Genomic DNA, 20,638 nt, shown 5'->3' on the forward strand with positions numbered 1-20,638 from the left:
GAATGCTGTGTACTGCAAGATGCCACGAGGTGCATCAACAAATTGCACCGATATTGAAGTGCACTAACGGCGTCTCAGAAGGAAGAAAGTGGTGAGTGAAGGCGCTGCCGTGCGGCTGGATGGACTCAGTTTTCCCGAGCATTTAATCTAGTTTCCCCGTTCAGTGGAGCTAACAAGTCTGCACAAGGCGGCTTGACAGACACCATCATCTCGATTGAAAAATAAACAGAAACAACGACAAGTGCTACAAGCTCTTGGGCTTGCACGTGGTTGTCCCTTAGCCGCTACCTTCTGTCACGTGCATGTCACAACTAAATATGAAAATGTATGTAGAGAAATATCTGATTTTGTCGTTTTTGCTGCTTTGTTGCCGTGTTGAGCACTATGATATGCGCCAGTGTGACATTCGGCAGGAAGAGTGGCCTCCGAGCCCAGAATGATGCATTTCGTGTCGAGATCACAGCCGCACTAGGCAGTGATCGTGTCCGCTCGCACATGCGCGAAGTAATCCGATAGTCTTTAGGGACGTCCTAAGAAATTTATAAAGAAGCTTGAATGTATCTAATGCTCTAAGACATCTTAATTACTCTTGCAAAAAGCTTTGAATACACCTAGGCTATCTCTTCAGCCTTGTCATTAGGTGAAGGCGGACAGGAATTTTGCCGGGGCCTGGTGAATTTGGTTACCCTTACCTCCGTTCGAAATCCTAGCTTGGATGCCGACTGAATCCGCTTAAGCCGATCCAGATCGACCCAATGTTCCGCTCAGTTTTGCGTTGCTCCTCCGCATCTTCTCGTTGTAATGCCACAGTGCCTGTTGCAACATCTCCTTCTTCTGAAACCTACTACCGCCACTCTCTAGTACCAAAAGATAGTCTTTTGGAACTTCTTGTAGCGTCATACCTTCATGTTTGCCATAGTCCATACGGTATTTCTCAGGGTTTCTCTCGTAGAAGAAGAATAGTGCTGCTCGTAGACCGGCGTGGGTCTCTAAACCAAAGTGATTATGCTCAAGGTCTTGAAGATAGGCGGGAGTGACCTGCTCAAGCGATTTCCCTCGGAAGCGCCCAAAGTCGAGTACATACTTTTCTGCAGCCCGAACACGCGCTACCTCCGAAGGACCCAGACCGAGCTCCTCGAGCGTTTTGGGGACGGTGGGCTCGTCAGGGAGAATACCAGGAGCAAGAGCTTCCAATGCCGAAGCTGCGGGACGTATGGGAATCGCGTAAGCCAGTGGTGATGACGGCGCACTTGAGAGGCGTGGATCATCATGCGCGTAGAGCTTGAGGGCTTTACGGAGGCCAATATGTTCTTCCAATAGCTGAGCAAGACGAGGGGATGCCAGTACAGAAGCGATGTAGTGGCGGCCCACTTCGCGAATGGACTTGCCGTAGTTCGTGCCCCAATTGAACACGTAGTCGGCGGCTACTGTATGCATACCGTGAGCAGCTTGTCGCTGAGGAGCTTGGCCGTCGTGGAACGCTTCATGATTGGAATTCCTGGGCATATTGCGAGGTGCCTTTTGAGGAGCAAATTCGCAATCTTTGATTGCTGTTTGGTCGGGGTCGTCGGCTGCGATTCGAGATGGTGCCCAGCCATATCTTCCCATGCCACCCAAGTGGTAGGACATGGTGACAGGGAACGAGATGTACTCGCCGGTTCGCAAGGTGTAAGGCGGTCTTGCGTTAGAAGCTGCACCTTGAATAACACGTTCCAGAATCTTGACAGCCTCCGCCTGAGTGAACATCACCACAGCCAGTCCACTGCATCCATTACCCCTTCCTCCAGAATCTTGAACGGATTCGTTGCGGACACCCCATGAAGCGCTGCTGTTCTCTTCTTGCACGGAGTCGTGATCTTTGAACGGCACGCCAGCTTGTTGATGCATAACCTTCCACTTCCTGGAGCGAGTCGTCATCTTTGACCCGGCCACCATCTGGTTTACCATTTTTTCTTGGCCTTCAAAGGACTGCTCGGCTGATTGCGTGCGGACACGCCGTGAAGTGTGGGCATCATCTTCCAGCTCGGGCCCCTCCATCACATCCTTGAAAGCTCGGTGGGGCCGGCCAGAAGATCGGACGCTCCTCGTGTTAGAGCGTGGGACTGGTTGATGGCCATTCTCTTCATCTGGATCGTCGTCGCCGGTTAGGTCGATGACTTCTTTGGGCTGCGCTTGCTTCGCGGCAGCGGGAGACCTGGCTCGTGGCTTCGTGGCACGTCGTTTCCTTGCAGGAAGCTGTTGCGCAGGATCTGTTGGCGAAGTGTCTGCATGTGATCGTGTGCGCTTAATCGCCGTCGTTCCGTGGGCGTTGTGCGCGAGCTGTTGCGGGCGAGAATTGTTGCCTTGCGCGCTCGACTGCGACTTGCCATCTTTCGGCAGTACTTTGCCCGACCGAAGCGGCATCCTGAGTGAGTTGATCGCAGCTCAGGTTGTCCAAGTAATTGTAATGTTGTGGGGAGGCAGAAGGTGAGAGTAGAGGCGCCCTATCAAGCTCCGCGCGCACGGACGTAAACACACGAGTGAGGTAGTCGCAGTCACCGCAAGAAGGAGAAATTTTCATGACGCAATTCTGTTCTGTCGGCCGGTCTTTGCACTGTAATCTAGCAGTGCGTCTTTCAGGCCTACCCATTTATTCACCACGTGCGACATGCCTTCAATCGTCCGCAGATAGTTTTCAGGCACTTCGTTCAACTTTTTGTTCATATGAGCTCCAGAGGGGAAGGTGAAGGTCGTCCACGACTTTCTTGCAGGCCTTGCAGGTCTTGTATTCTCCCGGCTACCCTGGATACGTCCTTGCGATGTTGCCTGTACCGGCGCTCCAGCTGCACGTGCATTCTTTCGCTCTGCCGGAGCTGTTCGTCGCAATCCAGGCCGGTGGTAGTCAAAGGCCTCCTTGATGCCAGGGTGTTTGTCGTGAAGCCCTGCATTCCCGGCTATGGTCCGCAGATAACCTTCTGGTACTTGCGAAAAGTGCTTGCCGCTGTGCGCACCGAAGTCGAAGATGTAGTCAGGCGCGCCGTTGGCTGCCGCTGCCGCTGCCGCTGGCCTGGCACAGGCTCTGTTAGTTGAAGTGCTTGTGCTTTGCTGACGAGACGTCGAGGCGGACGCGGGAGTGGCATACATTGAGCTCGAAGACGTGACGAGCTCTGGACGAGCAATCGAGGCTGGTCTATGAGGAATTCGAGAGGGTTGCGACGGGCCCACATTTCCCGAAGGCCGCAAGTCTTCGACGAACAGCATGGTCTCGGATGCCTCGATGCCATATCTGACCATCGTACCCCGAACCAGGGGGAATCCCGCCTGCCAAAGTCCTCTGTACACGCCAAGAGCCTCCTTCATAGGGAACATGACAGTCGCTCTTTTCGGCCTTGCTTTTTGTCCGTGATTAACATCAATGTTGATGGTCAAAGCATTCGCGTCCTCCATTTCCGAGTCGTCTGAATCGTCGCTGTCATCCGAGTCGGAGTCGCTCATTGTAATCTCGCCGTCCTCAAGGGATTCGTCGCCGTCCAGCGCGATTGGGTCATGTCGGCTTCCCGCGCCGTTGAGGACGTTGAAGTTGTTGCCGTTGGACGCAAACGATATGAAGTCCTGGTTTGACTCGATTCCATTGCCACTGCTTTGATCTCTAGAGGGTCTTCCGCCTCTTCCTCCACCACGGCCTCCGCCACGGCCTCCGCCACGGCCTCCGCCACGCGCGTTGCCACGACCTCGTCGGGCGTTGTTATGTATAGCTTTTTGTCGCGCCTTGTGACGAATCGGGGGTGGGCCTGAGGGTTTCGGGTTCGGCTTGGATTTTCTCTGGGCAGCTGCACTTTCGCGCCGCCGCTGGCAGGGTCGTGGCATAATCCGATGACGGACGTTGGGAGGTGGTTGAGCTTGTGAAAGATAACGAGTGAAATGTGTGGTGGTTCTGCGGTCTTTCTCGGAAGTGAGCTCGGGCCACCCAATGGAACGCGACCTCATCTATCGTTTGCGCGTCTTCACCACATATTCAGCAGCGAAGTAAATGTGAAGAAGAGGAGACATACATCTTCGTGCCACTATTATGATGTCGAGCTAGTCACTGTTCTACTGATTCTTTATCTTACGTCATGCGCCTGTATTATGCGCGTCCACACGTCTTGAGATGGCCTCCCTTATTTCAATTCATTTGTCATTATTTTCCATCAACTTTCATCAGATATCGCTAATCCACGCGCTTGAAGAGACAGTCTTTCTGAAGAACATAAAACACGTTAACTCATATTACATCAGTCTACGTCTACCTCTCACCCCCAACCCCCGATAAATCTATATCCACCCTCAAAGAAGAAAAGCATCGTCCAACGCACTCTTCGCCAAAACCCCCTGGCTTCAGAGTCCTCCATCATCCAGGCTGCTACCCAGACCCGCCGGTGGAGGCGATAAGTTGATTCCGATAATGACCTGCACGTACGCAGTTGGGTATGGGACGATATGCCGTCCGATGTGCAGTCCGTCTGAGAACAGTCCACAGAGAATCCTGTCTGGCAGGAAGCCGGACAGAATACCGCGCTTGGGCTGCAAGAAGGAGTTGTTGATTTGCACGATGCCGGAGGCGAAGAAGGTGTAGTTGTATACCTTGTCACTTACGGTTCCGGATCCGAGGACGCCGGTGGGCAGAGCGGCGGCGGGTGTGGTGAGCGTGGCGGGCTTGGGGAGACCGTTGATGAGACTGCCCAGAGGGTTGGCGGGAGCAGTGGTCGGAATGCTGCCCAGGGCACTTCCCAGGCCGTTGAGGCCGCCTAGAATGTTTGTTGGAGCTGGCAGACCTGTCAGCGGGTTTCCAGGAAGAGTCGGGATACCAGTGGCAGGAGAAAGTCCGCCGTTGGGAAGTCCGTTTGTTGGTAGAACCGGAAGGCCAGTGAGTCCGTTGAGTCCGCTAAGAACATTGTTTGGAATAGCTGAAGGAATAAGACCGCCAAGGGCGTTGGTAGGTAGCCCAGTTGGGAGAAGAGACGTAGGGATGCCAGATGTAATCAGACCACCAAGAGCGTCAGTCGGGAGTCCAGCTGGTAGGCCTGTGGGGAGACCTGCAGGCAGACCCGTAGGGAGACCTAGACTGGGGAGACCTAGAGTAGGGAGAGCTGGAGTAGGGAGACCTAGACTGGGGAGACCTAGTGTAGGGAGACCCAGAGTAGGGAGATCTAGACTCGGGAGACCCAGAGTGGGGAGAGCTGGAGTAGGGAGACCAAGTGTAGGGAGATCTAGACTAGGGAGATCTAGACTCGGGAGACCTAGAGTAGGGAGACCTAGTGTAGGGAGACCAAGTGTAGGGAGACCAAGTGTAGGGAGAGCTGGAGTAGGGAGATCTAGACTCGGGAGGTCTAGTGTGGGGAGACCCAGAGTAGGGAGACCAAGTGTGGGTAGACCCAGAGTAGGGAGAGCTGGAGTAGGGAGACCCAGTGTAGGGAGAGCTGGAGTAGGCAGACCAAGTGTAGGGAGATCTAGACTAGGGAGACCTAGACTCGGGAGACCTAGAGTAGGGAGACCCAGTGTGGGGAGAGCTGGAGTAGGCAGACCAAGTGTAGGGAGATCTAGACTAGGGAGATCTAGACTCGGGAGACCTAGAGTAGGGAGATCTAGACTCGGGAGACCTAGAGTAGGGAGACCCAGTGTAGGGAGAGCTGGAGTAGGCAGACCAAGTGTAGGGAGAGCTCGAGTAGGGAGATCTAGACTAGGGAGACCCAGAGTGGGGAGACCTAGTGTAGGGAGACCAAGTGTAGGGAGACCAAGTGTAGGGAGAGCTGGAGTAGGGAGATCTAGACTCGGGAGGTCTAGTGTGGGGAGACCCAGAGTAGGGAGACCAAGTGTGGGTAGACCCAGAGTAGGGAGAGCTGGAGTAGGGAAACCTGTAGGGAAAGCGTTCGAGATTGCTTCTAGGACACTGCTTGGTAGGCCTGTCGGAACGATACCTCCAAGTGCATTCGTCGGCAAGCCTGAAGTAGGGATGCCAGAGGGCAGACCCGAAGGAATCAATCCGCCAAGAGCGTCAGTGGGTAGTCCTGCTGGGAGCCCTGGGGCAGCGGGTGTAGGCAAGCCGGGCAGAGCACCTGGAAGAAGACCAGTAGGTAGGCCAGTGGGCAAGCCTGTAGGGAAAGCATTTGAAAGAGCATCAAGAACGTTGGGATGGAAGCCCAGTGGGAATAATACCTCCAAGCGCATTAGTGGGCAGGCCTGACGTAGGGAAGCCAGTTGGCAATCCTGATGGGATCAAGCCACCAAGGGCATCAGTAGGGAAACCCGTTGGAAGACCTGGGATAGCGGGTGTGGGCAAGCCGGTCAGGGCACCTAGAAGAAGACCAGTGGGTAGGCCTGTGGGGAAAGCATTCGAAAGAGCATCAAGAACGTTGGATGGAAGCCCAGTGGGAATAATACCTCCAAGCGCATTAGTGGGCAGGCCTGACGTAGGGAAGCCAGTTGGCAATCCTGATGGGATCAAGCCACCAAGGGCATCAGTAGGGAAACCCGTTGGAAGACCTGGGATAGCGGGTGTGGGCAAGCCGGTCAGGGCACCTGGAAGAAGACCAGTGGGTAGGCCTGTGGGGAAAGCATTCGAAAGAGCATCAAGAACGTTGGATGGAAGTCCAGTAGGGATAATGCCACCAAGAGAGTTGGTTGGGAGACCCACAGTTGGGAAGCCAGATGGTAGGCCAGATGGGATTAAGCCACCAAGAGCGTCGGTGGGGAGGCCGGTGGGCAAGCCTGCTGGGAGACCAGATGGAACCAATCCACCAAGGCCATTGGTTGGGAGAGCTCCTGGCAAGCCTGTCGGAAGACCACCAAGGACACCGCTCGGTATTCCCGATGGAATCAAGTTACCAAGGGAGTTGGTGGGTAAACCTGTGGGAAGAGCGTTGAGAATAGCACTTGGCAGGCCTGAAGTGATGATGCCACCAAGGATGTCGGTGGGAAGAGCTGCTGGCAAGCCTGGGACGCCGCTTGGTACTCCTGTGGGGAAGCCAGGGGGTGCCAAACCGTCGAGGATACCAGAAGGCAGGCCTGAAGGAATGAGGTTTCCGAGAGAGTTGGTGGGTAGACCTGTGGGGAGAGCGTTGAGAATAGCACTTGGCAGGCCTGAAGTGATGATTCCGCCGAGGATATCGGTGGGAAGAGCTGATGGCAAGCCTGGGAGACCGCCTGGTACACCTGTTGGTAGGCCTGTTGGGACAAGTCCTGCAAGAATGTTGGAGGGCAAAGCAGAGGGAATGAAGCCGCCAAGAGGGTTAGTGGGAAGCCCTGAGGGCAATCCGGCGAGGATATTGCTGGGAAGAGCGGTAGGGTTGATGCCACCAAGGATATCGGTAGGCAAACCCGCTGGCAGTCCTGGAAGGCCTGTTGGCAATTCCTGAAGCGCCTGGGACTTCTGGGGCACCGCTGGGAAGAATCCCTCCAAGAATGTTGGAAGGAAAAGCAGAGGGAATGAAGCCGCCAAGAGGGTTAGTGGGAAGCCCTGAGGGCAATCCGGCGAGGATATCGCTTGGCAGACCTGAAGGAATAATTCCACCAAAGGATATCGGTAGGCCAAACCTGATGGTAGTCCCGGGAGGCCTGTTGGTAGACCCGGGAGGCCTGTTGGTAGACCCGGGAGGCCTGGTTGGTAGACCCGGGAGGCCTGTTGGCAAACCGGAAGCCCCTGGTACTCCTGGGGCACCGCTGGGAAATAATCCTCCGAGGATGTCAGTCGGCAGACCTGAAGGTTCAAGGTTGCCAAGGGCATTGGTTGGAAGACCCGATGGCAAACCAGCGAGGATGTTGCTTGGCAGACCTGAGGGAATAACTCCACCAAGGATATCAGTCGGCAAGCTTGGGACACCAGAAGGAATACCAGATGGGAGACCGCTAGGTACTAGGCCGGCAAGAAGGTCTGACGGCAGAGCTGAAGGGATGAGACCGCCAAGTCCGTCCGTGGGAAGTCCAGAGGGAAGACCGCCTAGCACATTCGATGGAAGAGCCGAAGGGATGATGCCGCCCAGGGAGTTGAGGAGACCTGTCGGCAAACCGTTTGGAATACCTGAAGCTCCAGGAAGGCCTGTAGGTAGTCCCAGCACGGATGGAAGCGTGTCAAGCACATTGGTAGGAATGCCTGACAACGGAAGACCACCTAAGATGTCAGTTGGTAGCCCAGATGGAAAATCATCGAGGATGTTGCTGGGAAGTGCAGAGGGAATCAGGCCACCCAGCACGTTTGTTGGTAAGCCAGCTGGGATACCCGATGCCGCGCCCGTGGGTAGACCACCTGGGAGACCCGGAAGGCCAGTCGGAAGACCCGGAAGCCCGGTTGGAAGACCCGTGGGTAGACCCGTAAGTGCATTAAGAATGTTGCTCGGGAGTGCTGATGTGAGCAGGCCGCCAAGCGCGTCTGTCGGTAGGCCACTTGGTAATCCCGCAAGAACGTTTGAAGGCAGTGCTGAGGGGATAATTCCACCCAGTATATTTGTCGGTAAACCTCCTGGAAGCCCTCCGGGTGCACCAGTTGGGAACAACCCGCCCAGTACATCTGTAGGAATTGCAGATGCTGGGATTCCGCCAAGTGCATCAGTTGGCAAGCCGGAAGGCAAGTTCGGCAGACCTGATGTAATAATGCCGCCGAGGATGTTTGTGGGCAATCCGGGAATGCCACTCAGGATGCCTGTGGGAAGTCCCCCGGGAACATTTGTAGGAAGGCCGCCGGGTAACCCTGTTGGTAGACCGGAAGGAAACAGGTTCGGCAGACCGCTAGCCAACGGAGCCAAGACGCTCGCCGGGAGTCCACTGAGAGCACTGCTCACAGCATCCGGGCTGAGATTGTCGATCAAGTTTTTCAATGCGTTGTTGAGCTGTTCAGCTTGGTCATCGATAGCTTCAGGTATCAATGGTAACAATCTCTGGAGCGCCGGACAAAAACCGCAGGTGTCGCTGATGGCAGAGGAGCGAACTTGCCGCTCAACAACATGTTGCTTCTTCAAATTCGTGTTCGCGTTTTCTGTCTTGCCGCCGGTGGGTGCTCCAGTGATGGATGGCGTGAGCAGCCCAAGGACGAGCAGGGACGAGAGGTTTCTTCGGCTCGGAGGCATGGTGGCGGACGTTTGTCTTGCTATCTGCAGGCCTCTGACTTTTTCAACCTATCTCCAAGGAAGGCTTATATGTCTCTTTTATTTTTGTTATTTGAAAGCGCATTTGATGCTTCGCAATCTGGAATGCTGGCGCATTCTTGTGGGGGTGGTCGCAATCTCCAACGGCGCGTACGCGAACTCCATCACGACTTCAAATTCCTGCGCGAACGCTAAGCGGAGTTCTTCGGCGACCACGCGCTACAAGAAGTTACCGGATGAGTAGAGCCTCGGATTGCGTGTGTCACCCGTACCTGTAGGTCTAAGCTGCGGAGTGGCGCCATGCCACCTATCTTTCACATCTACAGGATTATCATTTATTAATATCGCCACAGTACGCAGTCAACAGTCGACGAAATGCTCAGCTTGCATGTATTTCATCATTTTTTTCAGGATTCTCTGGTGATCAAACATATCGTGAAGCAAGCAGAACGAGCTTTTATGTTCTTCTTTTCGTGTGGAATTGCCGCGCCCTGCCAGCGGCTCGATGAACTGACACCAGAGTAACCGGTTCCCAATCAGATGGGATATTGACATGCAGGTTAAAATTCACAGACTCTCAGTTGCTTTATCTTTCCATCCGTCAATATGTCTAGAGGAAGTGTGGTACAACCCTTGAATAGGTGTACCAGGCAGCGCGCTACCGCTGTAAGCCCTGGTCGCACCCGTCCGCATGCCCCTAGGGAGGTTTCTATAGGGACGTTAAACCAATTCAATCAACTGGTTAGATGAAGTGTGATTGCCATTCACTGGACCACCCACGGTTTAGTGCGTTCCGACGGCCTTTGCGGTTGCTATCAGAACGGGCCGTTGATACAAATTTGATGCAAAACTTTTCTTGAATCATGGCGCGATAGAGCCTAGGCCTTAGGACAAAAAAGAGAGGTAGTACAGACGGTAAAGTATTATAAAAGCGGTGTTATTGCATGGAGCGTCCACACGAGTCGAGCGCTGATAGGAGAAGCCTTCCATGCGCTGAGGAAGAGACACGTGAAAGCTCTCTTGACAGATTGATGTAGTGTATCACGAAAGCTGGTATCGAAAGGACTTCCTCGGCATTGTGAGAATAAAATCTCGCTAACCGGATGCTAAGGAAATGATCCTTTAGCTCAAGAATGATAACATCGCGCAGGGAATGGCCGATTGATTACTTTTACCGAGTTTAAAACGCTCTTCTGGAAGTCTGTTGATTGCGGGCCAACCCGCAAGAAGGCGTCGTCAGATACAGTGGAAGCTTTTGCAATCATAGTAGTGGCACCTCATGCCCGGGAAGGTCGTGAGCGCTTAGTTCAAAAAGTGGGCATGATGAGGGAATGACACTTGTGCCATGCACAAGCCTCATTGTATCCAAAGCCATATCAGCACGTCACGAGGTGCCCACAAGGTCCTGAAGCCACAGAGCATCAGCTATTGCTGATATCAGGTGTCGAAAGGAAGCGATCGTACTCTTGCACCTGACTCGAGACTGAAGTGGCTGATCAGCCACGACAGCATATGCACACTCTGACACACCAGCTTCAATCATCATCGTAAAAAACATGCTACACTACTTTTTAGGTGCTAATTCCGAGCTCTGATCATGCATGGGGAACAACAATGATCTTTTGTGCGACACTGACTAGATTCAAGCTACTCCAGTACGCGCCCAGAGGCAAAGGAAAAATACCTTGAAGATAGCCATCGCTACTGCTGTATGGCATAAATGATCGTACACATCTTACATGTATCGCGAGCGAAGTGGCCGATCAACCAAGTGCAACAACTTTCAGCACCATACAGTGACACTCAAACGCAACGTAGCTTAGGTCCCGACGGTTCCCATTAATGATAGTTCGAATTAATGCTTGCCCAGGGCGCAGTCTATATTGACAACAGCAATTTGCTTTGTCATCAAAACGTTGTGATGATAAAGTTCGCATGTTTCAAACAAGAAAGTGTGGTGAAGCAGCCCTCAAATGCTGACTTCTCCTGTGGTAAGATGAGAGGTTGCACATTACGCAAGGGAAGATGACACTAAGGCCTCCTCATTGGTCGATCAGGAACCGAGTCCTTCAAAACCAGTCAGCGATGGGATGTTGGAACGTGCGCCGCGATCTCAGCTCATGCCTGTGCTTTCAAGATTGCGACTTTGTCGTTGATGCTCTTCAAAGAATCCTGACACTCCTCCTTGTAGGTGGCAAATCGCTTCGCGTACTGCGTAGCCTAGCTCCTCTTCGTCATGGCTGCTACTGCTTCTCGGAAGGCCATAACCTCACCACCATCCTCAGCCTCTTCACCCGCCACAGTGTCACCGTCGCCATTCCTCTTGTCCAATGTGCGCCAAAGGATCGAGGTGGGAAACGTCGTCGATTTTAAAATCCCCAGCTTGCGCCATTATCCGGACGCCCTGCAACATCTTGACTCGAGGTGTCGGAAGCTCGGAATACTTGCAAATGAGGGCGCCTTACAGCATGACGTATTTCATCAAACACAGGCTTGATTTTACGGGCAAACTTGTGCGCATTTATGATGCTATGATCGGCCTTCGCCAGTATGGTGTTGTCGATTGAGTCAAAAGCGATGTCTTTGACAGTGACCTTCAAGCCCTTCCATGAGATGCAGCTGGGAGACCATCAACTGTGTCCTTAACAGTAATGAAGTAGAGCCATACAATCTGCGACAAGCTTTTGTAGCAGAGCCATTCTTATTTCTCCGATTCTAACACGGATATGTCATTTTCAGTTCACTTTGGCGACAGACTCAACAGTGTGAGAAAGGTTGATCATTTTGTTGTCGCTAAAAAGAATGTCATTCTCGAACGCTGAATATGAACATGATATTTAGAATTGCCTCGAGATTCAAGTCAGGTGGCTGAAGTGATGGAATTACGGAGGTTTGATGGTCATATAGCAAGAGCATCAGAAGGCATGAAGTTGCCCGCTCCGCTCCATGCCAGTCGCGTGGGCGGATGTGCATTACTTGCAATACTCGCTATCCCACCATTTGCATAACGTGTTCTAGGCAGAACAAAACTGCGGACTATGCGTAGCCAGGCTAACCTACAGGGTCGTTCGAAAGCTGGCATCACCCAGGTCCCTAATCTCCACTTTAGACAACTAATCCTCGATACCCATCATGGCAGCAAAAGCTACATCCTTGACACGTCGCATATACATCCCCATGGTGTGTTGCGCAAGATCAGCAAATATAACATCACTGAGCTCCTCAGCCGTAATGTGTGACGCGACCGTGTCACCACTCTCCTTTTCGCGCAGCAAAATGACGTTACCAGCATTTGTGAGTGGTGCTGGCGGTGTAGACCACATTGGAAGCTCTTCCCACGGAGTCTGCGGCGTGGTGGGAAGTGTCGTTCGAATAACTCTTGTGCCGCGCGACCCACGCACAACTTTTACTGGAGCAGCTATGGTCGAATTTGATGGTGTCGAGGCTGTCAAGAGTTTGACCAGAGACTTGACGTAGGCGCCGTTGCTTAGCCGAGTGACTGGATCACCTTCGTTTGCGAAAGATAGGAAGACGCCTGAGATGTGATCGCGTTTCGGCAAGGACGTGAGCGAGAGCGGGGGAGCGCCAAAGATTATGCAATTGATGCTGGAGAACAGATTCGCTAGAGTTGTCAACTCTGAGGTGACAGAACTCGACAACATGTGACTGTAAAGCATCGCTGCAACCGCTCCACCTGCGGAATGGCCAGTGAACAAAAGCGATGGCTTTTCCAAGGAAGCGGGATGCTGGTGTAGTTGTGTTGACACTTGACTGGTCATTGCCTTGGCCACTTGAAGAAAACCAGAGTGACACGCGTTCTCTTCATCATCCAGAAAGCCGACAGGGCTGATGGGATCGGCGTCCTTGTTGACCGACCAGTCTGAGAGACACTGAAATTGTGTCCCGCGTATAGCTACAATGATGACACGAGTGTCGTCTATCAGCTGGTCGTCCACTATCATTGCTTTTATACTCTTTGATGTGTTTGCCTGTGTGTATGTGCCTCGTCGAGTAGAAGCTCCGGAATCGTAGCAATCGTCTGATGCTTGTGCAGCGCGACAGACCATCGACCAAGTTGGAAGCGCAGTGCTGAACGATGGGATGTCTGGCGACAGCCGTGAGTTCTTGAACATGGCAGCCTTCTTTGCAAGTGTGGATCTTTCGCGCGATGCAGCGTCCTGAGCTTCTTGTCGCCTCACCGCTCCGGTTCGTGGAAGTGTACGCTGTGGATATTGTAATTTCCCCGATGCACGAAATTCGAACGCGTTCGGGACGTCCTCCTCAACGCTATATATTGAAGCGCAACTTGAGTATATGGAGGAAGCGCTGGAGTAGATTGATGCAGAGTCGCTGGAATATACGGAAACCCGGTCTCTCGAATACGACGACGAGGCACTGGACTGGGCCTCATCAACATCCAAATCATGAGATGTATCTAGAGTCATTTCGGGTGTGTCTTCTTGTCGTTCGGACGGCATTGACAATTCTTGGATAGAATTTTGTCGTGCGTTACTCTCCAATTTGATTGACGTGATAGCGTTCCTTGTATAGGCATTTAATGTGGCGCTTGTTCGCATAGCGATCGTTTCCGTGGGAGTGATAGCGACCTCTAGAGTAACATATAGTTCTGGAGTTGTGTCGCGGACGGAAGTGTCTGGAGGCGCGGCGACTGCGTTGGGCTCAGGCAAGGTGGTGCTCAATGCTTGAATAGTAGCAGTCTTTGGACGAGATGGCTCAAGTATCGGGAGTACCTGGTCTCGAACCACGCCAGCTAGTTTTGGTTCTGAATTATTTCTTGACAGCAGAGTTGGCTTCAGTAAGCCGGTTCGCCAGCGTGTTGGCTTTGGAGCTGAGGCAGAAGTGGTTGATTCGGTCTGCGCAGTTTTCGCTGGCTTGACCTTGTGACCTCCTCTAGCAGAGGGCATGATGTGGTATAAAGAGAGTTTGAACAGTGTGTCGAGAAATGGTCGTGGTGGCAAAAGTTGATGTTGCGAATACCCAAGTGATCCATTCCGCTTGAACGAGGCTGAAGTGATATATGAATGGATGCATGCAGACTATAGGATACGGCAGTGTGAAAAAAATATTATGCACACTGGTCCAGGTTATGCACCACAAGATAACGACTCCTGAACATACCTGCGGGCTCGACGCTTGAGAGACGGCTTTCGCGATGCTAACAGGTTGGTCGGTATTACCGACAATGAAGTGCAAGCCATTTGAAGACGCTATGGCGCATGGCGTATCGATATGCGCTCTCGCCGAAAGAAACAGCACATTCAGCCTTATCTATTCTTCAGATTCTCAGCTGAAGATATCATGTTTGCAGAGGCTCTAGCTAAAAAGAGGATCGCGAAGTGTCGTGAGAGATTGATGTGTGAGGCTTCAGCTCCGCCACATGGGCGCAGTGGCGCAAAGCCACATGCATCGCGACTCTGCATCAGGAGATTTCAGCTCAAAGATACACATAACAGACACGTGGCTTGCACTGCTTTAAACTGTAGAGTCAGAAAAGCTTTTCGTTAGCGCTGATTCCTATCGCAACCAATCGCGATTTTCTTCCTCAGACCAATAACAGATTTGCTGGTGCGTTGGACGACCAAAAGTATCACGCTAGTATGTTTTCGGCTATGCATAGGCGCTATGGGATCTAGAATGCGAGGCTGAGAGCCAAACTAAGTATTGTCCATGTTTTTTCTCGCTTGAAGGCTGCATGGATAGATGCGAGCGACATTTGCATATCGGCGTCTCCATGGTGTCGACGGTCTATGTGCTGTAGTGGTGAAAATATTTATGACCAGTCCATATAAGTCCGTAGCTTTTCGTAGACATGTTCTTCAGCACGCGTTCAATCAGCACTCGCCATGACGTTCGAAAAGCTGACCGGTATCGAGGTTCAGATCCAAGAGTCAGATGCCTCTACCAGTGAGCTTTGTGATGAGATCAAGGCTTTTATCAAAGATTGGGATGCGCCCGAGAATAAGGATAACCCCAGGAATTGGAGTTCTTGTAAGTTCAATGCTCTTCTCCATGAAAAAAGGCTGAGCTGATGGTCCGTAGTAAAGAAAGCATGCCACATCATTCCAGTCTCCATGCTTTGCTTAAGTGTGACTGCCGGTTCTTCAATGATTACGCCTGGAGTGTTCGCCGTCGCACACAAGTTCCATGTATCGCACACGGTGGCACTTCTGCCTCTGTCACTGTTTGTCCTGGGATTGGCCATCGGTCCCCTACTTGCTGCACCTATCTCGGAGACTCGTGGCAGGGCGATTGTTTACAAGGTTTCCATGCATCTGTACATGCTATTTATCCTTGGCGCCGGTCTCTCGGATTCCCTCGCAGGCTTGTTAGTATGCCGCACACTTGCGGCGATAGCTGGCGGTCCATGTCTTGCTGTGGGTGCAGGCACTGTAGCGGACCTGTTCGAACCCAGACAGATGGCTCCTGGCGGCGCATTGGTGGTCATGGCACCATTCCTTGGTCCCTGTAAGTCTCTCTGACACTGCGCAGCGGATAAGAAATACTCATGACTATGCTCAGGCCTTGGTCCCGTTATTGGAGGCTTTTCAGCTACGTTCACTGATTACCGATGGACCCAATGGAGCACCATATTCCTAGCTCTCGGCGCATACATCCTTGTGCTGCCAACCCAAGAGACGCATCGTGACGTCTTACTCAGGAGACGAGCATTGCACATGGGTCTTCCGCCTCCAAAACCCGAGCTTGCTCCACGCGAAGCAGTCAAAATGCTTCTCACGATCACTCTCTTCCGTCCGATTCGGATGCTCATGTCTGAGCCCATTGTCCTCTTGTACTCCATCTACAACGCCTTCACTTTCTCAGTGCTCTTCGCCTTCTTCGAGGCCTACCCGATAGTCTTCATGGGAAAATATGGGTTCAGTATTTCGCAGTATTGTCTCACGTTTCTTGGTATCGGCGCTGGTGTCATACTCGGTGCGATAGGCGCGGTGTTACTTGATCTCCTAGTGTATCAAAAGATCATGCGCAAGGGTGGTGAGCGTGCGATACAAAGAGGACCCGAGCAGAGACTGTACATTGGTATGATCGGTGACCTCTGCCTACCCATTGGGTGAGTACCTTGATACCAAGACGAGATGAATGACCCACGATGCTAATACACTCGATAGACTCATTTGGTTCGCCTTTACAGCGAAACCGTCCATTCATTGGATCGTGCCGGTACTTGCTGGCGTCCCCTTCGCTTTTGGCAACGTGACGGTCTTCATCTCTGCGGCACTTTATATGCTCGATGTATACGGACCAATGAGTGGTGCATCTGCGATGGCTGCGAATGGCTTGGTCCGCTACATCATGGGGGCTAGTTTTCCCTTGTTCACTGTGCAGATGTACAACGCGCTGGGTGTAAAATGGGCGACATTACTTTTAGCGTTCGTTTGCCTAGTCATGGTACCGATTCCGTGGATATTTTACAGGTTTGGACCTGGTATTCGGAAGAAGAGTCCGTATAGCCAATGATGCGACGAGTGTCGTTCTATTACGAGAAAAAGATGACCTCAAATACTTTTCACAATATAGAATACTGTAATTGTAAGCCTACGGCCCCGTCATCTCTGTTTGCAGAGCTTTGTGTGGCTTCTCGTCGAAAGCGGCGTTTTCTGCTTCCTCGAGGCCGAGGGTTTGAGCAATGTTGTAAAGTCTCGTCTTTTCTTCGTGAGCTGTAGTGTCTTTGAACACAGCATCCATCTCTTCTAGTGTTTTCCCCTTCGTCTCAGGTATCAGGAACCAGGTAAAGAAGAATGCGATAAGCGCAAAAGCGGCAAAGAAAAGGTACGTTCCGTAGCCGATAGTCTCAAGCATGTCAGGTGTGACGAGCCCAATTATGAAGTTGCACATCCATGTCGACGACGTGGTCAGCGACATGGCCTTGGAACGGTTTCCGATGTTGTAAATCTCCGACGGTAGTACCCATCCGATGGGAGCCCAAGAGTACGAGAAGTTGACATCGTAGATGTAAACAAAGGCGATTCCTGTCCAGCCAGCTGCGGGGTGGTCCTTGAGAGTGTTGCCGTAGCCTCCAATGACCCCACCCACTATGCAGAGGGAGATGAAGGTTCCCGCAGCACCAGACAAGAGGAGTGGACGGCGACCAATCTTGTCAATCAAGAACAGTGCTGGAAGAGTGGAGAGAGTCTGTGAAGGATGATGAGCCTTATCACTTCAAAAAGGATGGGTTATGGAGACCTACATTGACAATTCCATACACTCCAGTAGCTAGCAAACCAGTCGTCTTGCCGGACAAGCCGAGCTGGCCGAAAATGGTGGGGGCATAATAGATAATTGCCTGTTCTGTTTGTCAGTAGTAACCCCACTAAGCGTCATTTGTAACAACGTACATTACACCCGATAAATTGCTGGAAGAACTATGACACAGCAACCAATCGCTGTACGTCTAAATGATGGCCAATTCGAGAAGAGGGTTGAGTATCCAGCCAGGTAGAGAGACACGCCAGATTTGCCGGGGAACTTTTCGCGTGCATACTGCTGTTCAAAAATGACCTCCGCCTTGATAGCAAGGTATTCCTTCTGGAGCAGCTCGTCATCGGGTCTGGTTTGACGAACTTTGGCAAGAGCTCGAACGCCGGCTTCGTCATTATCGCGCATGCAGTAGTACCTAGGGCTCTCTGGAAAGAAGATCATGCCAATCCCAAGCACGAGACCGGGGAAGATTTGCAGGGCGAACGGGACACGCCATGATGCATCAGACTGCCCAGTGCAGCCGTTCGGACCGACATCTGTGCGTGGGTCGAAAGCTGGTTCGTCCATGGTCCCACCAGTATAAGGAATATCTGGTGCGCATCGTGGACCGCCTATATATTGTGTGCCATATTCGAGCCAGTATGACACAAGGATACCGAGAGTGATCGAAAGCTGCTGTAGAACGACTAATGTTCCTCGGATACCGGCGGTGGAAACTTCGCTCATGTACATCGGAACAATCATCGTTAACATTCCCACAGCAAAGCCAGCAATAGCGCGTCCTATTTCTAGAGTTAGTGCAGTCCTGTTCGCTCTGAATTATCCATACCAGCAAAGGCCATTTCAATGTTAATTGCACCAGCTTGGAGCGCGGAACCGATGGTGAAGATGACGACTGCAATCATGATGGAACCTTTCCGACCAAAGCGATCTGCAACGGGGCCATTCACGAGAGATCCCAACCATGCTGCCAATAGCAGAGATGAGACGAACCATCCCTTGAATGAGCTGTCGTATGAAATGCGGGGGAAGGCTGCTGCAAAACTCTCCATGGTCAAGACTCCGGAAACCACACCTTGGTCATAGCCAAAGAGAAAGCCGCCAAGCGAGGCAAACTGTGCATGGTAAGCGTATGCCTTTCTAAGCATAGAGTGCATAGAACTTACAGCTGATAGACCAAGAAGGTACGGATTCTGGCGCAACTCCTTGTACAAACCCTTCTTCTGTGGACCGCCCAAGCGAGTGCCGATCTGAAGGTCAGAAGCCATATTCTAGCGAGTCTGACTTCGTCAGTGCAATAAGCGAGAAATGAAGAAAAAGAAGCGGAGACAGTTTTAACTTATATAACGACGCCGCGATGGATTTCGCACATCACGCAAATGATGCGAGTCAGGCAAGCCGGAGTACTGTCGTCCGATCCAACGAGGGAGACCCGTTCGTGTCGTGCGGAAGCGATTCCCAAGTGTATTGTGGAGCCCCCACAATGTTACTCGTGACGTTACCCCGTTCCCATGGGGCATCTGCATGTTCTGGAATCGCGCGACAGTCGTCCGGACTCCACCAACATGGCTCACACAGAATCCCATCACATCTTCGTCGGAGTCTGCAACTGGCGCGCTACCCCTTGGCACAAAAGTCTCGCTCTCAAGACTTCACATCTTACAACATGTGCTTCTTGCCAGTTCTTCTCACTTTGCTTGTTCAGACACGATGACCAAACCCTTGGCTGTGGATACCTTGCACGAGGCCATCCTTGATCTGGTAAAGCGTGTTGAAAAGCTCCTAACAAGCCAAGCATCAAACCCTCGTCAGCGCATCTTAGTTGCACTGGCAGGTGTGCCGGGATCGGGAAAGTCGACGATATCGAACGCGCTCATAGCCGAGCTAGCTCTGCGAGGTATCCAAGATGTCTCAATCGTACCAATGGTGAGTTACATCTGAACGCCTTTGTATCACACTTGCTCATTTCATGTCCAGGATGGCTTCCATCATTCACAAGCAGCCTTGTCAACGTTTGATGATGCGGAGACTGCATTTCGCAGACGTGGTGCACCTTTCACCTTCGATGCCGAAGCTTTCGTCCGACTAGTCACTAAACTGAAGGCCATGCCCGTGACAACACCTACGGAGACCGAGCTCATCGTGAGCGCACCGAATTTCGATCATGCGACGAAAGACCCGTCTCCGAACGCTATTGCGATATCTTCCCAGAATCGTGTGATTATTGCTGAGGGCAATTATACATTGTTGAACCTCACCCCTTGGAATGAGATCGCAAAGAGCTGCGCAGAAAAGTACGCACATGAGTCGTGCGCTAAACTACACAGGCTAATACACCCCCCAGGTGGTTTGTCGATGCTCCAATCGATACTGTGCGAGATCGCCTGGCGGAACGCCATCTTGCGGCAGGTATCGAAGATTCGATGCAAGCTGCGGTGCAAAGAGCGAATGAGAATGACATTCCCAATGGTGCGATGATACGATCGATGCTGATCAAGCCAGACGTAGTCATTGAGAACTGAGGTGGTGGCGCTTGTTCTCTAGGCCGCGGAGTGTCATTGAAATGTATTGGAGCTGAGGTCCCAATTGAACGCGCCCAACAGCTCACTAGTTTCAGCCGACCATGGAAATGTGCTCAAATTGCCCTCGTTCAGCTGAATGTTTCCAAATATGTTAGTGTTGTTCCTGTCATCGGTGACGATCTGATCCAAGATAGCAACACAACGTGCCGATAATGAGTCTTCGCCGAGGTTTCGTCTGAAAGTGTTTCGGGCCATACTGATATCTTCAAGCCATTCGTTTATTGCAGTAGCCTGTGGAAAGCTTACGACACAAAGGGTTATTATGAGAGTAGCGTGGAAAAGAAAATATCTGAATGTCAGGTTAGTTGTCAACGAGACGTACAGCTTTGACGGCGCTTTTGTACTTACGTGGCATACCACCCTTCCAATCGTGTCATCTCTTGTGACGAGTACTCACAGATTGATACAATCGTAGCGTGCGCAGCTTCTACACATATGCGCTTACAGTCTTCTTGCTCAGACGATGTCGCAGGGTTCGAAAGTTGGCCGCGAACTGCAATGGCTTGCCGTAGCAGAACGTGCCGAAATACTATTATCTTCAAATTCCAGAATCGCCACCAGAGTCGAGCCCTGGCAAACAAATACCACCGAAACTGGCACAGAATCTGGGCATTGAGCTGAAAGTACATCGGCAGGCTGCGAGCCCATGATTCCATGGAAACACCAATCGAAAGTGCAGCTCCTGCCGACAGTCCAGGATCGGCGAGGAGGCGATTACAGATA

At 52.0% G+C, this 20,638-nt stretch overlaps 6 protein-coding genes across 6 annotated transcripts; 3 read left to right on the top strand and 3 right to left on the bottom strand.

Annotated features, from left to right (window-relative positions):
* Positions 1-732: 732 nt before the first annotated feature.
* SNOG_10073 (hypothetical protein) lies at positions 733-9,077 on the bottom strand (the record flags this gene model as incomplete). Its single annotated transcript, XM_001800303.1, has 7 exons — positions 733-2,404; positions 2,645-3,961; positions 4,335-4,364; positions 4,439-6,110; positions 6,175-7,474; positions 7,665-8,260; positions 8,495-9,077. 7 exons carry the CDS (start codon positions 9,075-9,077, stop codon positions 733-735), a joined length of 7,170 nt encoding a protein of 2,389 aa, XP_001800355.1.
* Positions 9,078-11,331: 2,254 nt separating this feature from the next.
* On the top strand, positions 11,332-11,662 carry SNOG_10074 (hypothetical protein; the record flags this gene model as incomplete). The annotated part of the gene is made up of 2 exons (XM_001800304.1): positions 11,332-11,519; positions 11,587-11,662. 2 exons carry the CDS (start codon positions 11,332-11,334, stop codon positions 11,660-11,662), a joined length of 264 nt encoding a protein of 87 aa, XP_001800356.1.
* A 546-nt stretch (positions 11,663-12,208) lies between these two features.
* On the bottom strand, positions 12,209-13,228 carry SNOG_10075 (hypothetical protein; the record flags this gene model as incomplete). Its single annotated transcript, XM_001800305.1, has 1 exon — positions 12,209-13,228. One exon carries the CDS (start codon positions 13,226-13,228, stop codon positions 12,209-12,211), a length of 1,020 nt encoding a protein of 339 aa, XP_001800357.1.
* A 1,731-nt stretch (positions 13,229-14,959) lies between these two features.
* On the top strand, positions 14,960-16,189 carry SNOG_10076 (hypothetical protein; the record flags this gene model as incomplete). The annotated part of the gene is made up of 3 exons (XM_001800306.1): positions 14,960-15,104; positions 15,156-15,581; positions 15,636-16,189. 3 exons carry the CDS (start codon positions 14,960-14,962, stop codon positions 16,187-16,189), a joined length of 1,125 nt encoding a protein of 374 aa, XP_001800358.1.
* A 481-nt stretch (positions 16,190-16,670) lies between these two features.
* Positions 16,671-18,601, bottom strand: SNOG_10077 (hypothetical protein; the record flags this gene model as incomplete). The annotated part of the gene is made up of 5 exons (XM_001800307.1): positions 16,671-17,267; positions 17,323-17,423; positions 17,525-18,115; positions 18,163-18,448; positions 18,500-18,601. The coding sequence occupies 5 exons, from the start codon at positions 18,599-18,601 to the stop codon at positions 16,671-16,673; spliced, it is 1,677 nt and encodes a 558-aa protein (XP_001800359.1).
* Positions 18,602-19,043: 442 nt separating this feature from the next.
* SNOG_10078 (hypothetical protein) lies at positions 19,044-19,855 on the top strand (the record flags this gene model as incomplete). The annotated part of the gene is made up of 3 exons (XM_001800308.1): positions 19,044-19,259; positions 19,311-19,627; positions 19,678-19,855. 3 exons carry the CDS (start codon positions 19,044-19,046, stop codon positions 19,853-19,855), a joined length of 711 nt encoding a protein of 236 aa, XP_001800360.1.
* Between the last annotated feature and the right edge of the window lie 783 nt (positions 19,856-20,638).

The sequence above is a fragment of the Parastagonospora nodorum genome, assembly GCF_000146915.1.
Source record: "Parastagonospora nodorum SN15 chromosome Unknown scaffold_16, whole genome shotgun sequence".
Lineage (NCBI taxonomy): Eukaryota > Fungi > Ascomycota > Dothideomycetes > Pleosporales > Phaeosphaeriaceae > Parastagonospora > Parastagonospora nodorum.